This window comes from Hyla sarda, chromosome 1 (genome assembly GCF_029499605.1).
Source record: "Hyla sarda isolate aHylSar1 chromosome 1, aHylSar1.hap1, whole genome shotgun sequence".
NCBI classification, from domain to species: Eukaryota; Metazoa; Chordata; class Amphibia; order Anura; family Hylidae; genus Hyla; species Hyla sarda.
This window is the reverse complement of record NC_079189.1, coordinates 408,453,840-408,471,461: the sequence shown is the minus strand read 5'-3', so window position 1 is coordinate 408,471,461 and position 17,622 is coordinate 408,453,840. Positions and strand designations below refer to the sequence as shown.

The 17,622-nt window shown below is 41.8% G+C and overlaps 1 protein-coding gene across 5 annotated transcripts in view; it reads right to left on the bottom strand.

The window, feature by feature from the left end:
* The window catches only part of INPP5J (inositol polyphosphate-5-phosphatase J), a 50,689-nt gene that overhangs the window by 19,246 nt on the left and 13,821 nt on the right, over positions 1 to 17,622 (bottom strand). For 3 of the 5 annotated variants that reach the window (XM_056528637.1, XM_056528638.1, XM_056528641.1), the window contains exons 1-2: positions 8,305 to 8,458; positions 2,416 to 2,954 (exon numbers count right to left, since the gene is read on the bottom strand). In XM_056528637.1, the coding sequence (XP_056384612.1) occupies positions 2,416 to 2,954; positions 8,305 to 8,361 (596 nt within the window). In that variant the 5' untranslated portion in view covers positions 8,362 to 8,458. Of the gene's footprint in view, positions 1 to 2,415; positions 2,955 to 8,304; positions 8,459 to 8,550; positions 9,045 to 17,622 lie in introns of those variants that run through there. The other 2 variants (XM_056528639.1, XM_056528640.1) reach the window with 2 other exon arrangements.

Here is a 17,622-nt window from a genome sequence, read left to right as displayed (position 1 = left end):
AATTTAATCCGACTCCTCGACTCCGACTCCACAGCCCTGCAGACATCACCAGGTACTCACTCCATAGTTGGGAGGATGCGAAAGTAAAGCTATGTTCACATAATTTCCTGCAGAATTCAATGCCGAAATTCTGCCGTGTGAATGCGGCCTTAGGATATGTTCATACACTAGAATTTCTGTATGGAATTCTGCATGAAAAGTCTGCATGAATTTATAGCCAATTCACTTCAATGGAATGAATTCTGCTGTGTGAATGGGAATGGGGAATCATATTGAAGTGTATCGGCTATAAATTCATGCAGAATTCCATGCAGAAATTCTAGCGTGTGAACGTAGCCTAAGGGGGAGATTTATCACAGATAAAATTGTCCAGTTGCCCATAGCAACCAGCTGGATTGCTTCTTAAATTTTTCAGAGGACACCTTAACGACCACGGACGTATATTTACGCCCGCGGCCGGCTCCGGATCTGTGAAGCGCGTTCAGAAGCTGAGCACGCTTCGTATCTGTGGGGTAGCAACCGGGACCCACGGCTAATACTGGACATCACTGATCAGGCTGATGTACGATATTAACTTTTTAGACGCCGCGAGCAAAGTTGATCGCGGCGTCTAAAATGGGAGAATACACTGCCGGTTAGCTCAGTGGAGCTGTTCGGGACTGCCACAGTGAAATCGCGAAATCCCAAACAGCTGAGAGGACAGCGGGATGTGTCTTACCGGCTGTCCTATCGGCGTTTGATTGTACCAAGCCTGAAATCCAGGCTTGAGCAATCAAGTGCAGAAAACACTGATCAATGCATTCCTATGGCAATGCATTGAACAGTGCCTGCAATCAGTATATGCAGTGTTACAGCCCCAAGAGAGGGCTATAACACAGCATAAAAAAAGTTTTAAAAAAAGTTTTAAAAAAGTTAATAAATGTGATTTAAATTAAAACATGCATACGTGGTATCTCCGCATGCGTAAATGTCCGAACCATAAAAATATATCATTAATTAAACTGCATGGTCAATGGCGTATGCACCAAAAAATTCCAAAGTTCAAAATAGTGTATTTTTGGTCACTTCTTATATCATAAAAAAAAAATGAATAAAAAGTGATCAAAAAGTCTGATCAAAACAAATATGGTACCAATAAAAACTTCAGATCACTGCGCAAAACATGAGCTCTCATACTGCCCCGTTCATGGAAAAATAAAAAAGTTATTGGGGTCAGAAGATGACAATTTTAAACGTATAAATTTTCGTGCATGTAGTTATGATTTTTTCCAGAAGTACGACAAAATCAAACCTATATAAGTAGGGTATCATTTTAATCGTATGAACCTACAGAATAAAGATAAGGTGTAATTTTTACCGAAAAATGTACTGTGTAGAAACGGAAGCCCCCAAAAGTTACAAAATGGCGTTTTTTTCTTAAATTTAGTTGCACAATTATAATTTTTTTTCCGTTTCGCTGTAGATTTTGGGGTAAAATGACTGATGTCATTTCAAAGTAGAATTGGTGGCGCAAAAAAAAAAAAGCCATCATATGGATTTTTAGGTGAAAAATTGAAAAGGTTATGATTTTTAAAATGTAAGGAGGAAAAAACGAATGTGCAAAAACTGAAAAACGCTTGGTCTTTAAGGGGTTAGAAATTAAAGAAGCAAGCTGATTGGTTGCTATGGGCAACTGAGCAACTTTTCTCTGCACTGGTTTTGATAAATCTCCCCCAAAGGCAGCATTCACACTGCGGAAATTCAGTGCAGAAATTTTGGTGTGTGAACATATCCTAAAGAGGAACCCAACACCTGTTGGTTACACAAACATAACAGATTTCATAGTAAAGTGAATAAACTATTTGGCAGAAGTATTCTACGCTATATAAAGAAGCCTGTTGCAATACAAAGCAATATATTTGGTCTACAGACTATTTAGGCAGGTGGACAGAGGGTTTGACTACTTTGAGCGACTTTACCCGAGAATTTACCTGGGAATTCACCGGTAAAACCCCTGTATTACTGAAGCGCATTCACTGAATTCCTGTCTGGTAGCGCCCCCTACAGTACAGGGAGGTATTACATGTACATTCTGTACTACTCTTTACCTGTGCCACAGTTAGCTGCTCCTTTGGACACCAAGTAAGGGCGGCTCCATTTAACATTTTTTGGGACACTGTGTGTAATGTACAGGACCCTCTACATAGACAGTGATTTACAGCTCCCAGCAGATCTTTCTTACTTTTATATGCAAGGACTTTTTTTTTCTATATTAGTTATCTACTTATTTTTCTTTAATCCTCACTTTTTCCCACCCTTTTTTGGTTCAGTTTCAATAAAGTGATACCTATTACTTGTTCTTAGTTATTATCAATACAGACAAGTCAATGTATTAGCATCTACGTTAGTATCCTGTAGTTATTTCACTTCAATTACCTAAAATCCTCTCCTGCTTTGAGTTGTTCCGCAACACTGAAAGACAATTTGTCTGCTTCCACTAGAGATGGTTGAATAGAATCAGATCTTGCACGAGATTCCTGAGATCTAATGGGACGTGGAGAAACATGGGATCTGCTAGGTTGTGGTGATCCTCTTGGACTAGAGGATGGAGATCGATGAGGTGAGGATGGAGCAGGCAGAAGTGGTCTATATTGATTTGTTGGAGATAGAAGGCCTGGACAAGATCCCTCGGGTTGTGATCTACCCGACTCATCTTTAGGACTGAATTGAGAACCTACAGGATGCAATCTCAAGGATCCTTCTGGTTGTGACCGATCAGGAGCAGATGATCCCACTGGGGCTAAAGGACGGATAGGCAACTGTCCCACTGGAAGTGGATTTTGTGAACCACTAGAACCTTCAGGCTGTGATCTACCAGATCCTGCAGGACTAAGTCGAGGAGAAGAAGCCAGGGAAACAGGCCTTGCAGACAACTCTGGAGATGGTGGAGCAACAAACACACGTTGAACATCCATCTTTAGGGAGCAAGCACAAAACATGATGTATATCAATATTTCTAGAACTGTATAAAGACATAGTCAACAAGCACATATGGCAGCTTTTAGTGACGTTTATGATTTCTGATGCAATTCTGCCTGACTGTGGACATCGGCTCCAGGCAATGACTGTGTTTACTGACAGACGTCCACAATGCTATTGTTTGCAGCCAAAAAAGTCATAGCTGCAGGCATAAGGCTATCCTTCATATAAGATAGGGCCAGGAACTATTCAGAATATTGGGCCAAATGGTTCTTATTCTATGAGGGAGATTTATCAAAACCTGTGCAAAGGAAAAGTTGTCCAGTTGCCCATAGCAACCAATCAGCTCGCTTCTTTCATTTTTAACAAGGCCTCTGCAAAATGAAAGAAGAGATCTGATTGGTTTCTATGGGCAACTGGGAAACTTTTCCTCTGGACAGGATTTGATAACTCTCCCCCAATGTTTCGAGATATACACAGGACTACTTTACCAAATATTTTTCTTAACACAACTTTTAACTTTTCCTTACTTTACCAAATATGCCATGTTACATAGTATTAGCACAGCAGACATGTTCAGTTAAGTTAAAACAATTCTTCTTAAAACCATATCATCATTTACAAAAGCAGAACAATGGTGTTAACATTCATTCCCTTCCCCATAATTGCATTTAAAACATCCTACTACAAAGTGTCCAAACCAGTCTCAGATAACCCGCCGTCTGAGGAAGAAGTTGTCAGATGCTGAGTGCACGTATCTAATCCATTGATAAGCGACGGAATGAGCTTGAGAATCATAGGGCTGGGTTCACATTTGAGAAGCTCCAGACTTAACTTGAGTCCAGAGCTTACAAAGGTGGCCAGTGCGACTGAATCAGACACCGCTAGGACCGTATAGATATTGGCGTCCCCATAGACGGCAATGCCTGCGGAGCGGAAATACGCCATTCAATGTTCCGATTCAATGTTGTAGCAGAATTTTTCAAGTCTGCCTTACAAACTCCACAGTGTGCACTGCGCAGCGGAATCTCATTGCCAGCAATTTCAAGACTGAATTCCGCTCAGAAATTCCATAGTGTGAACCCGGTCATTGTGTCAAACTTTATTATTTTAGGGAGTTGTGTATGTTTGTTTCACTGTGTAAATCTTAACTTTTTCTATGTTAGGTTGGAGTGTGTATGTCAGTATAAGTAGCGGAAGGACAAAACCAAAAAGATTCTAAGGAACTATAATTAACTTACATCGTTTTCTAATTTATTTTTTATTCCACATAAAGCTGGTCACAGCAGGAACAATTAACAGCTTTAAAACAGGATTAGATACATTCATGGAACAAAATAAGATTAATGCTTATGAAGAAATATAAAATCTCATCCCTTCCCCAATATCGCGCCACACCCCTACCACTTAATTCCCTGGTTGAACTTGATGGACATATGTCTTTTTTCGACCGTACTAACTATGTAACTATATGTAAGTTTGTTTGTTTTTTGTTGTTTTTTTCTTTTCAGACTTCTGAAAATGTTTGAATTTCAAACCAACCTCCCCCCCCTCCCCCTTTAAAGTTTTTTTTTTTTTTTTTTTTTTACCATGATCAGAAGTGATGTCATATAGCTAGTATATGCCATTACACAATGACTGGTGGTGGGCCAACTACTAGACACAAGAATTAAAGGGGTATTCTTTCAACTATTCTATCAACTGGCTCTGGAAAGTTAAACAGATTTGTAAATTACTTATATTAAAAAGAAATCTTAATCCTTCCAGTAGTTCTCAGCTGCTGAAGTTGAGTTGTTCTTTTCTTTCTGACAACAGTGCCCTCTGCTGACACCTCTGCTTGTCTCAGGAACTGTCCGAAGAATTAGAGGATTGCTATGGGGATTTGCTCTTACTCTGGACAGTTCCTGAGACAGACAGAGGTGTCAGCAGAGAGCACTGTTGTCAGAAAGAAAAGAACAACTCTACTTCAGCAGCTGAGAACTACTGGAAGGATTAAGATTTTTTTAATAGAAGTAATTTACAAATCTGTTTAACTTTCTGGAGCCAGTTGTTATAAAAAAAAATGTTTTTCCTGGAATACCCCTTTAAACGAGATCTGTAGTGCTCTGAACTTTATCCCCTATCTTTGGATAGGGGATAAGTTTTAGATTGCGGGATCTCCTGTATGGGGCCGCGGCAATGTACAGGAAAGGGGGCGTTCCGTCCCCGCATGGCGCGGCAGCCGGCACGCCCCTCGATGAATCCCATAGAGATACATGGAGGGGCGTGCCGGCTGCCGCATCATGCGGGGACGGAACGCCCCCTTTCCTGTACATTGCCGCGGCCTCATACAGGAGATCGCGGGGGGCCTCAGTGCTCGGACCCCCCCACGATCTAAAACTTATCCCCTATCCTTCGGGGATAAAGTTCAGAGCACTACAGATCTCCTTTAAGGATATAGCACACCAGACCATGAGGGGCGAGTATGTTTTGTTTTTTTCTCCTCCCAATCCCCCTCGTGAAATCACACCACGCCCCCATCATTCATGTCTATCCTTTTGATAGGGGAGAAAGATGTCTGGCAACGGAGTACCCCTTTAAGGGTAATTAAAAAAAATAAAGTTTACTAGCCCTATATTTATCACATGCCATGCGACCAATTAATAAATCTGTCTACATACACCTTACCACCACACAAATTAAAGGGGTAGAAACATTATTCCCCTACACCACCCCAGATAAATTCCCTGGTCAGCAAATCGAAAAAATATCATTGTGAACTGATAGCTGTGAATTTTAAAGACAGATTATCTTAGCGAAATCGAGCTTCAAATATGCTCACTGTAACCATCAATATGGAGAAAAGAACACTGGCTGCCCATACATTATTGTATATACACAAATGTTTAACGTCCCCCATAAGCATGAACCAAATGTACACATACATCCCAAGGAAAGGCAAGAATTGACTATTTGCCAGTACCGCTCATCTCAAGGGAAAAGTGTAGGAGTCAGCAAGTAATATCAATCAGAGAGATGATGCCCAACAATGAGGCAGCCCCACATATGAAGTGCATTACATCATTGGTGGATATTGGCCAAAACACCAGGTTACATAGTTACATAGTTAGTATGGTTGAAAAAAGACATACGTCCATCAAGTCCAACCAGGGAATTGAAGGATAGGGTGTAAGGGGATAAGGGAAAGAGATGTAGTTTTATAATTCTGCATAAGCATTAATGTTATTTTGTTCCAGGAATGTATCTAACCCTGTTTTAAAGCTATTAATTGTTCCTGCTGTGACCAGTTCCTGAGGTAGACTGTTCCATAAATTCACAGTTCTTATGGTAAAGAAGGCGTGTCGCCCCTTTAGAATAAACCTTTTCTTCTCCAGATGGAGGGAGTGCCCCCTCGTCCTTTGGGGGGGGTTTAACCTGGAACAGTTTTTCTCCATATTTTTTGTATGGGCCATTTATATACTTATATACGTTTATCATATCCCCCCTTAAACGTCTCTTCTCAAGACTAAACAATTGTAACTCCTTTAATCGCTCCTCATAGCTAAGATGTTCCATGCCCCATATTAGTTTAGTCGCACGTCTCTGCACCCTTTCCAACTCCACAGTGTCCCTTTTATGGACTGGTGACCAAAACTGAACAACATATTCCAGGTGAGGCCGTACCAATGCTTTATAAAGGGGGAGTATTATGTCCCTGTCCCTTGAGTCCATGCCTCTTTTTATACATGACAATATCCTGCCGGCTTTGGTTAGTGCATTTGGAGGTCCATCTTTTGACTACTTCAATAATATAATTTATTTAATTTATTTATTATGATCACTAAATATCAACAAAATATTATAAAATTGTCTACAGAAACATTATGGTTCAGATTAGTTTACAGTTTATTAGTTTACATTATGGTTCAGATTAGTTTACAGTTTATTAGTTTACATTATGGTTCAGATTAGTTTACAGTTTATTCGTTTACATTATGGTTCAGTTTAGTTTACAGTTTATTAGTTTACATTATAGTTCGGATTAGTTTACAGTTTATTCGTTTACATTATGGTTCAGATTAGTTTACAGTTTATTAGTTTACATTATGGTTCAGATTAGTTTACAGTTTATTTGTTTACATTATAGTTCAGATTAGTTTACAGTTTATTAGTTTACATTATGGTTCAGATTAGTTTACAGTTTATTAGTTTACATTATGGTTCAGATTAGTTAACAATTTATTAGTTTACATTATGGTTCAGATTAGTCTACAGTTTATTAGTTTACATTATGGTTCAGATTAGTTTACAGTTTATTCGTTTACATTATGGTTCAGATTAGTTTAGGCTCTGTTCACACCTGACGGAGCTTCCATCACAGATGCTGTCCTGCATGCAACACTATTTTACTATGAAAACAACGGACACCTCAGAAGAACCTAATGGACCCCATTATGAGTCGACGCCATCCGTCAAACGCCTGTAGTTTCTGCTGAGCTAAAATAGCATTTAAAAAAAATAAAAATAAAAAAAACGGAAGTCATAGCTCAAATGTGAACACAACCATAGCTGAGTACAGGAACAGTGCATTGTATCCAATATTCTAAGACATTCTGAATGAAATCTACATGCTGGAATTGATCAGGCGACTCTCTTTTTCTGGGAAAGTTGTATTACAGCCAATATGGCGGATATTCTTTGACCCAGCTTTACTGAGAATCCTGAATGCAGTTAAGAGAGAATTTGTATTCCAATAGACCAGTGTTTCCCAACCAGGGTGACTCCAGCTGTTGCCAAACTACAACTCCCAGCATGCCCGGACAGCCTTCGGCTGTCCGGGCATGCTGGGAGTTGTAGTTTGGCAACAGCTGGAGTCGCCCTGGTTGGGAAACACTGTCATAGACATTTTGAACTATGTGTGGCTCCCTATCTCCTGACACTACAGGGGGCACACAGAAGAGCTGGGTATTATCTCAGTCACATTCCCTCTACAATCAGTATTGTAGGGTCTATAAATAATCTTGCTGCTTTCTGAGCATTTATGTGACTGGTAGGAGCCTGGAATAAGCGGCAGACAAGGTGATAGGGAATATGGAGCAGAGCAATGGGGCAGAGTAATCTTACACAGGGATGGGTGAAGAGCGTGCAGAAGGGGTTAATCCCAGCACTGCACTCTAGGGTTACATAGGCGCTGAGGTGACCACATGATCAGCTCAAGGTCAGGGCATACGGGCTGAATACCATGGCACCCTTCATCCCTCTCCTGACTTATAATGGCATTGTATGCGCCCTGGGCATGAGCCTCGTGTATGTATGAGGAGCAGTGGCATTCCAGCCATGCCACCTATCCTGACTGGCATGCATTACCTGGGAGCCCGCATCCTGCGCCCTGTGTGTCCTCCCGCGGTCCCTGTGCTCTGCCATAGCTGCTCAGCAGATGCTCTCCTCCTCCTCCTCCTCCTCAGCCTGGCAGCCCCTCACTAGCAGGTGACGTCAGGGCACCAACCTGCAGGGTGACTTTAAAGGGACAGGCGGGCGCTGTCATGTGCTTCCTGCTCAGCTCTATCAATTATTCACTAGCAGTTTCCTGCAGCCAATAAAGGAAAGCTTTACCTTCAGGGGTTAACAGGAGCGGCGGCATGGTTGTTACCTAGCTCCGGTAAGTGCCCATAACACAGCAGGCAGGAGTCGGGGTGGAGACTGGCACACCAGGAAGAGGAACACAAGCTGCACCCTGGAACTTCCACCCCATAGACTGTCACTATGCCAGATGTGGTGGCTTTCACTTTCCTCTGGGCATTTGTCAGATTACATGGTGGGCACAGCACTGAAGAGGACTTGTCTACCGCTTAATGGCCTGTGTGCTATACCGATGAGGGTGTTTGTAGGGTACAGGTTACCTCAGTGGACAGCTGACACAGGGAGGCAGAGCTGTAGCTAGTAGGGGTCAACCGGTATAGATTTTTTAGGGCCGATACCGATAATCTGTGACCTAATCGATAATCCGGTATAAATTATCTGCTATTTCTCCACTCCCCCCACCCCGGCGGGGCAGAAGCCACTGCAGATCAATGATTTCAAGCGGGCTCTTTCAATCAATGAACTGCAGTGGCTTTTGCAGACCCAGAGACCACCACCCGCTTCTCTCCCCCTGCCGATCCTGAGTCCAACCATTGCCGCTGCCCCATTGCCTTTCTAATCCCCGGTTTTATAATTACCTGTTCCCAGGGTCCGCGCTACTTCTGGCTCCGGCGGTGTCCTGAGCTGTCACTGTGCGCACTGACGGTGACGTCGCGTTGAGGACATCACTCGTCATTGCGCAGCGCACAGCAACAGCGCAGGACGCTGCAGGAGCCAGAAGTAGCGCGGACCCCAGGAACAGGTAATTATAAAACCGGGGATGGGGGAGGCAATGGGGCAGCGGTAGTCTGTGGCCGGGGGGGGGGGGGGGTTGGGTTTTCGGGGCATTATTGGCAAGGTAATTGCAGATACCAATAACATCCAAAATCGTGAATATTGGCCAAACCGATAATCGGTCTGTCCCTGCTAGCTAGCTCCTTTTGCGCCTGAGGCAAGAACAGAAGATTGCGCCCTCCCCCATTTGGGCTCAGGGCACCCCTCAGAAATTTAACCTGTTCAGGATGCTGGGCGTATGCATACGCCCTGCATCCCGAGTCCTTAAGGACGTGGGGCGTATGCATACGCCCGTGGGAATTCCGGTCCCCGCCGCTAGCCGGTTGGGGACCGGACCGGAATGCCTGCTGAAATCATTCAGCAGGCATCCCAGATGATGTCGGCTATCACAGAAAATCGCATGTCAATTCAGACATGCGATTTTCTGTTATTCCTGGCTGATCGGGTCTCTGGTGACCCGGAAAATATCGATGATCAGAGCTGTCAGGGACAGCCCCGATCATCCTGAGGGCTAGGAGTGAGGTCGCAGTGCTGCGATCTCCTCCTATCCCCTGCCATTGGTCAGAACTGATTCTGACCAATGGCAGAGCAGGACAGTGGGTTGCCATGGCAACCCCCCATTCTGCCCACCCCTGGATGTCGAGGGGAACATGGACAGAAGATGGAGGCCGGTACCTGCAGGAGAAGATGCCTGGGGACCCCCCCAATCTTCGCTGGAGACTGCTGGATCCCGGCTCAGGTAGGAAAACTACGGTGGGGGTGGGGGGGGACGACGACGATTGAAAGTGAAAGTAAAGTGATCTTTACTGTGGCAACCACTAGGAAGGCCAAACTGCAACTCCCAGCATGCCCAGACAGCCAAAGGCTGTCTGGGCATGCTGGAAGTTGTAGTTTTGCAACATCTGGAGGGTCGCAGTTTGGAGACCACTTTTACAGTGATGCCCAAACGGTAGCCCTCCAGATGTTGCCAAACTACAACTCTCAGCATGCCTGGACTGCCCAGGCATGCTGGGAGTTGTAGTTCTGTAACATCTGTCCCTTCAGATTTAGCATTTTTCATGATATTTTTGAAAATTGCTGCTCTACTTTGAAGCCCTCTAATTTTTTCAAAAAGCAACAATATGTCCATTTTATGATGCCAACATAAAGTGGACATATTGTATTTGTGAAGAAAAATAAAATATATTGGGAATATCCATTTTCCTTACAAGTAGAGAGCTTCAAAGTTAGAAAAATGCAAAATTTTCATGAAATTTTGGGATTTTTCACCAAAAAAGGATGCAAGTAACGCCGAAAATTTACCACCAAAATAAAGTAGAATATGTCACGAAAAAACTATCTCAGAATCAGAATATTCGGTAAAAGCGTTTTCGCGTTATTAATTCGTAAATCGACGGTCGTCAGAATTGCGAAAAAGGGCTCAGTCCTTAAGGTGAAAAAGGGCTGCATCCTTAAGGGGTTAAAGGGGATCAGGCCAATGCAGGAGATAAGCACATGTGAACCACTTCAGATGAGGTGCTCTGTTATAAAGTGCAGTCTCTAATGCAGCATTTTGTATAGAGAATTATGAGACAACACCATCGGTGGAACTTCTTATTTCTTTATTTTCTTCTGTGCATATACAAAACTGCTGCGGGGATCTGCGTGGAGACAGACAGGGGAGTATGCAATCAGCGTGACAGCTGTTTCAAGCGTTGACGCGCTCTTTCTCAAGTGTACTGCAGCAGGGAGCTGCGTGGAGACAGACAGGGGAGTATGCAATCAGCGCGACAGCTGTTTCAAGCACCAACACGCTTTCTCAAGCTACACTTTAGAAAGAGCGTGTTGTCGCTTGAAACAGCTGTCGCGCTGATTGCATACTCCCCTGTCTGTCTCCACGCAGCTCCCTGCTGCAGTACACTTGAGAAAGAGCGCATCGACGCTTGAAACAGCTGTCGCGCTGATTGCATACTCCCGTCTGTCTCCACAAAGCTCCCCGCTGCAGTTTTGTATATGCACAGAAGAAAATAAAGAAATAAGAAATTCCACTGATGGTGAGTGCTGTTGTTTCATAATTCTCTATACAAAATGCTGCATTATAACCCTATAGTGTTGATCAAGAGGAAGGCAAAAAAAAAAACAAAAAAAAAAACATGATGTTTTGATGCCATTTGCCCCATGACAGAATAAATCCCTGGATAAACGTAATATCCCCATAGTCCCATAGTCTCACTGCTCTTACAGTAAAGACTTCTCTTCTGTGATGTGTTAAAAAAAAAAAAAAAAGGGTAATCTGTATACATTTTTATACTGACCACAGGTCCTCTTTAAAGTCACAGGAGGGATTTGGTAAACAATGTACATAGGCTTTTGACATAAAGAAAGTTCCAGACTTGTTTAAAGGTGATTTGCTTAGTGTAAAGAGGGGGTGGCCTTCATGGCCTGTCAGTATATGGCATGAGCTATAGTGGAAACTGGCATAGGGTTCTAGGTGCAGGGCTGCAGGCGACAGCTGCAGAGACAGATTCATTTAGAAGTGCAGCAGGAGTTTACTAAATAACGGTGTGTGAAAGGTCGGTCTTACAAAATTTTCCCCACAGTCTTTGAGCTCCCTAGAGCTTTAACAATTTTTTTGTGGGTTAGAGTGTTTTTGTTCTTATTTTTATTAAATTTAGGGTACATAAAGTAGTGAAAAACTTTGATTATTTTTGTGGGTGGGATTTCACCATTTTTTGGGGTTTTGTTTTTACCTCAATACCTGATTTTAGTTTTTTTTATATATTGTTCATTTGTTTTTTTGAATGAAAACATCAACTTTCAGATATTCTTAATTAAAAATTTCCTACCATTTTGCTGCAGTAGTGTCTGTTTTTCATAAAGATACAACACCCTTCTGTCAGGGTTTGATCTGCTGTGTATAAGTTCCTCCCCTCTTTTCTGCCTTCTCTGAGTATGGATAGTTGGGAGAGCACACTTGGAGCGCAGTTTACCTGCGCTGAATATAACAACAACAACGCAAAAAATTCAATGTTGCATGGAAAAATTTAATAGTCTGTGAACAAGTGAAGAGGGTAAGTAGAAAACCCACAATAAACTGTAGACTCCTACACACAGATTTTATCACCAGCATGTATTAGGCTAAGTTTCTACTTTTTCAGCCAAAAAACGCTGTGGCCAGATGTTAGCTGTAAATCAATGAGAAATCGCAAAATTCTTTTTCCACTTGGCGTCTTTCAGTTTGGCGTTTTTTTTTATTTTTTTATTATCCTTTTGGCATTTTTTCACTCTTTTTTTTGCGTGTTTCAGCTCCTTGGCGGTGTTGCAAAATCGCAGCATGTTGAGCCACTGGCGTTTTTTCCCCTGAAATCGTGGCGTTTTTCTCCCATAGAAGTCTATGGTAGTAAAAAAAACGCCATGTGAGTTTTAACTTTGGTGTTTTTTCAGACTGTTTTTATTCTCTTTTGGACTTTAGCGATCTAAAAAAGTGATGGAGATACCTTTTTTAATAAAATTTCGTAGGGTACCATTAAAAAAATTTAAAAGATACAGTAGCAATGGAAAAAATTGTATTTAACGAAATTTATCTTTTTTATAATAAAATTTTTATCAATTTTTAAACAGGGATCAATTTATGTGGGCGGGAAGGGCACAAAAAATATAAACGACAACAATAAAAATGTAGTGTGTGTGTGGTTTTCACTTTTTATTCTTTATTTTTTAGGTGGTACTACTACTCCCAGCATGGAACACACACTGTTCCATGATGAGAGTAGTAGTACCTGTACTAATTGACAGATCACCCTGGGTCTGTTGCAATCCTTCTGTATAATGTATAGATGTGGCTGCTCTTCTATGGTCCTCTGCACTGCCGTATATTTATACCTATTAATATTTCCCGCAGAGAGCTGTGATTGGCCAGATGGTTCCAGCCAATCACAACTCTGTGGGAAATATGAATAGATGTATATATACGTCGGTGCAAGGGACCATAGAAGAGCGGCCGGCCGCATCTATACATTATACATGAGGATGACAGCGGGTGTCAGGAGTGACATCCACTGTGATCTTTCCTTAACTGCAGGTACTACAGCTAGGTAGTAGTACCTGCAGTTAAGGACAGATCACAGCGGGTGTCACTCCTGAAATCTGCTGTGATCGCCTTATCTATTGCAGAGATGTGGAGCTGTTCTCTACAGCGCTCGCATCTCTGCACTATACTCTGGCCAGTGATGTGAATAGAACATCACTCATTCATATTTCCCTCCGAGAGCTGTGATTGGCTGCAACCATCCGGCTAATCACCACTCTGGGCGAAAAATATGAATGAGTGATGCTCTGTTCACATCACTGGCCAGAGTACAGAGCAGAGATGTGAGCGCTGTATAGTGCCGCTCCGCATCTCTGCTATATTATGGACGATCGCATCGGGCGATATGTCTATTAGTACAGGTACTACTACTCCCATCATGGAACAGTGTGTTTTATGCTGGGAGTAGTACTATCTAAAAAATTTCAAAGTACTGATGTGGCATTGGGGGGGAATATCGGGTTTTATATTCTCTATTACCTGTAGTTGTGTTCGGGGCCAGCGGGAGAGTGTAGTGCCATATGCCTATATAACTTTCATTGTGTACTCCAATCTTATATTGTAATTTTACCTTTTGTACCTGACTATTGTTATTTGTTTCCGGGTCTACGGACCTATTGTTATTTTTTTTTCTTTTATTTCTTTTCACTGCATTTTAATATGTTCTTATGCATATCATCAATAAAGCTTCATTGTTTGATGGTTAAAAAATTTCAAAAAGAGAGGGGAAAAAAAAGTGAAACACACACACACACACTTTATTAAAAATTAATTAAAATTTTGTTATAAAAAAATAGATTTAATAAAATTTAAAAAATTTCCATCACTACTGCATCCTTTTTTTTTTTTTTTTTTTTTTGGTACCCATCAAAACGCCAAAGGGGCCAAAAATGCCATTTCCATACAAATGAAAAAACGCCAGATGCAGGCGTTTTTTCTTGCGTTTTGTTTTTTTTTTCAAACAAAAAAAAAACGCAGGACAAAACCAAGTAGAAACTTAGCCTTACTGAGAGGGTCACAACCACATAATAATCTGGAACCAGAAACAAACAGCAAACTAAATATCAGTGAATCTCAAAATAAATGAATGAATAAAGATTGCAGATTGAAACTGCACCATTTAAACTCAAAGTAACCAGTAACATATATAAAAATATATATAATTGTTCCATTTCAGAGGCGTCCATGGGATTTAGGTATGATACATTTTGGCCATTTCTCTATCACTACTTGATCCCTGGCAGAATGAGGGCTCTCTTATGGGGTTTGTTCACACTGTGGATATTCAGCCATTGGAATTCTGACAGATGAATGTCCACTTGCAGTAGGTAATGCAGTCCGGCATAATTCCACCCAAAGTATGAACATGTTAATTTTTTGGGTGGACATTCATTATGTTGGCGGGATTCCGCTGTGGCAATTCCCACTGTGTGCACGGAGCAATTGAATCCCATTTAACAAGCCCTTAGAGTGCCTATGACAAATAAAGAAGCTCAAGTTGTGGTTTGAGAAAACATCAATATCTCCTCCATATTTGTATGGAACACTTCTATTTGTGTCTTTTTACACATGAATTATTGAAGTTATTTCAGGTTTAAAACCACCAGGAAAAATCGACTTCACAAACAAATAAATATAAATAGCTTTATAGCCATTGTTGACCTTTTAGGTCTGTGACACTATGTAGTTCTGCTTTTTTTCCGTTATGTCTAACAAAAAAACATATACCCCAGGTCTTATATATTATTAATATATGTACAGTATACGGATAAAGGTTAATGATAAACACTCATTTTCAAATGGCAACAGTTTGTTTCCTATTGATTGTGTTGTGTATTAATGAGATAAACAGTAAATCTCACTAATTCCCAGAACAAAGGACACAATATATGTGCAGGTACAGAGGGGCAAAAAAGTATTCAGTCAGCCACCAATTGTGCCAGTTCTCCCACTTAGGCTGCATTCACATCTCGTTTTGTACATACGGGCGCCGGATCCGGCGGGGGGAGGGGCAAACCGGGCGCTCCCGTACCCCATCCGGATCAGCCCGGAAGTCCATTTACTTTAATGAGCCATCCGTAGTCAAACGGTGACTACGGTCTGCTCAGTTTTGACCCGTATGCGGTTTTGGACCGGACCTAAAACCGTAGTATACTATGGTTTGAGGTCCGGTCCGGAAACCGCATACGGGTCAAAACTGAGCCTACCGGAGTCACTGTTTGACTACGGGCGGCTCATTAAAGTAAATGGACTTACGGCTGATCCGGCTGGGGTACGGGAGCGCCCGGTTTGCCCCTCCCCCCGCCAGATCCGGCGCCCGTATGTGCAAAACGAGATGTGAATGCAGCCTTAAAAAGATGAGAGGCCTGTAATTTTCATCATAGGTATGCCTCAACTGTGAGAGACATAATGAGCAAAAAAATCCATAAAATCCCGTTGTCTGATTTTTAAAGAATTTGCTTGCAAAATTATGGTGTAAAATAAGTATTCGGTCAATAACAAAAGTTCATCTCAATACCTTGTTATATACCCTTTGTTGGCTATGACAGAGGTCAAACGTTTTCTGTAAGTCTTCACAAGGTTTTCACACACTGTTGCTGGTATTTTGGCCCATTCCTCCATGCAGATCTCCTCTAGAGCAGTGATGCTTTGGGGCTGTCGCTGGGCAACTTAGACTTTCAACTCCCTCCAAAGGTTTTCTATGGGGTTGAGATCTGGAGACTGGCTAGGCCACTCCAGGACCTTGAAATGCTTTTTACGAAGCTACTATTTCGTTGCCCGGGCAGTGTGTTTGGGATCATTGTCATGCTGAAAGACCCAGCCATGTTTCATTTTCAATGCCCTTGCTAATGGAAGGAGGTTTTCACTCAGAATCTCACAATACATGCCCCCATTCCTTCTTTCCTTTACACGGATCAGTTGTCCTGGTCCCTTAGCAGAAAAACAGCCCCAAAGCAGTTGTGGACAGGTGTATTTTATTCTGATAAGTTCAAACAGGTGCCATCAATACAGGTAACGTGTGGAGGACAGAGGAGACTCTTAAAGAAGAAGTTCCAGGTCTGTGAGAGACAGAAATCTTGCTTGTTTGTAGGTGACCAAATACTTATTTTCCACCATAATTTTGCAAATAAATTCTTAAAAAATCAGACAATGTGATTTTATGGATTTTTTTTTCTCATTCTGTCTCTCATAGTTGAGATATACCTATGATGAAAATTACAGGCCTCTCATCTTTTTAAGTGGGAGAACTTGCACAATTGGTGGCTGACTAAATACTTTTTTGCCCTACTGTAAGACCTCATTCACATCTTCTTTTGCTGTGCACTGCTATCACACGTATGCTGACTTATACCACAGCATACTCATTACGCGTTTTGGACGAACATATTCTACCTGTAACTGTTTGCTTAAATTTTCGATAGGCGCGGCAATCAACTTTGAACGCCGCATCTAAAGGGTTAATAGTGCGCTGCATTGTGATCAGTCACGGGTCCTGGCCTTTGTTACAGGCCGGGCCCAACCTGCTTTATAGAAAGGGGGCGAATTCAGGGCGTACAGGTACAGAATAAAAGCAGAAGGTGAAATATTTGGTGTAAAGTCAAGGAGCAGGATTAAGTATCTTACTTTCTGGTTTTGTTTTGACCATATCTGGAAGGAAGATCACACATTCAGACACATTTTTACATTTTAACAAAACTTCACAATTTGATGCAAAGTTACATGAAGTTGCTATAAGTGTAAAGGCACACATTTTGTAAGCCTATTACACAGTCCCACTCTTCATTGGCCACACAACCCCCATTACACCGAGCGATGTGCGACTGAGGGACAAGACTTTTTTTTTTTTTTTTTTTTTTATATATTTTATTCACGGATCCAGAGCATGTACAAAGCATATATGACAAAGGTGCATTGAAATCAGTCAGAATCTGGAACAACAATACAATGTCAGGATAATAGGTCAAAAGTATCGTCTGGATCCAGTTTGTAATACGGAGGATTACCCCCAAAATATAGGAAATAACAAGTAACAACTGTGAAACAAAACCTCAAATCTCCCAAGGAAGGCTGCACCATTCCCACCCGAGTACAGTGTCGTACCTATGTAGGGTATTTGCCACCTGAGGTCAGACTATACATTATGCATACAGAGAGTTCTAATAGTGGGGTCCCATAGAGAGCCAAGGATGTAGAGGATCATATAA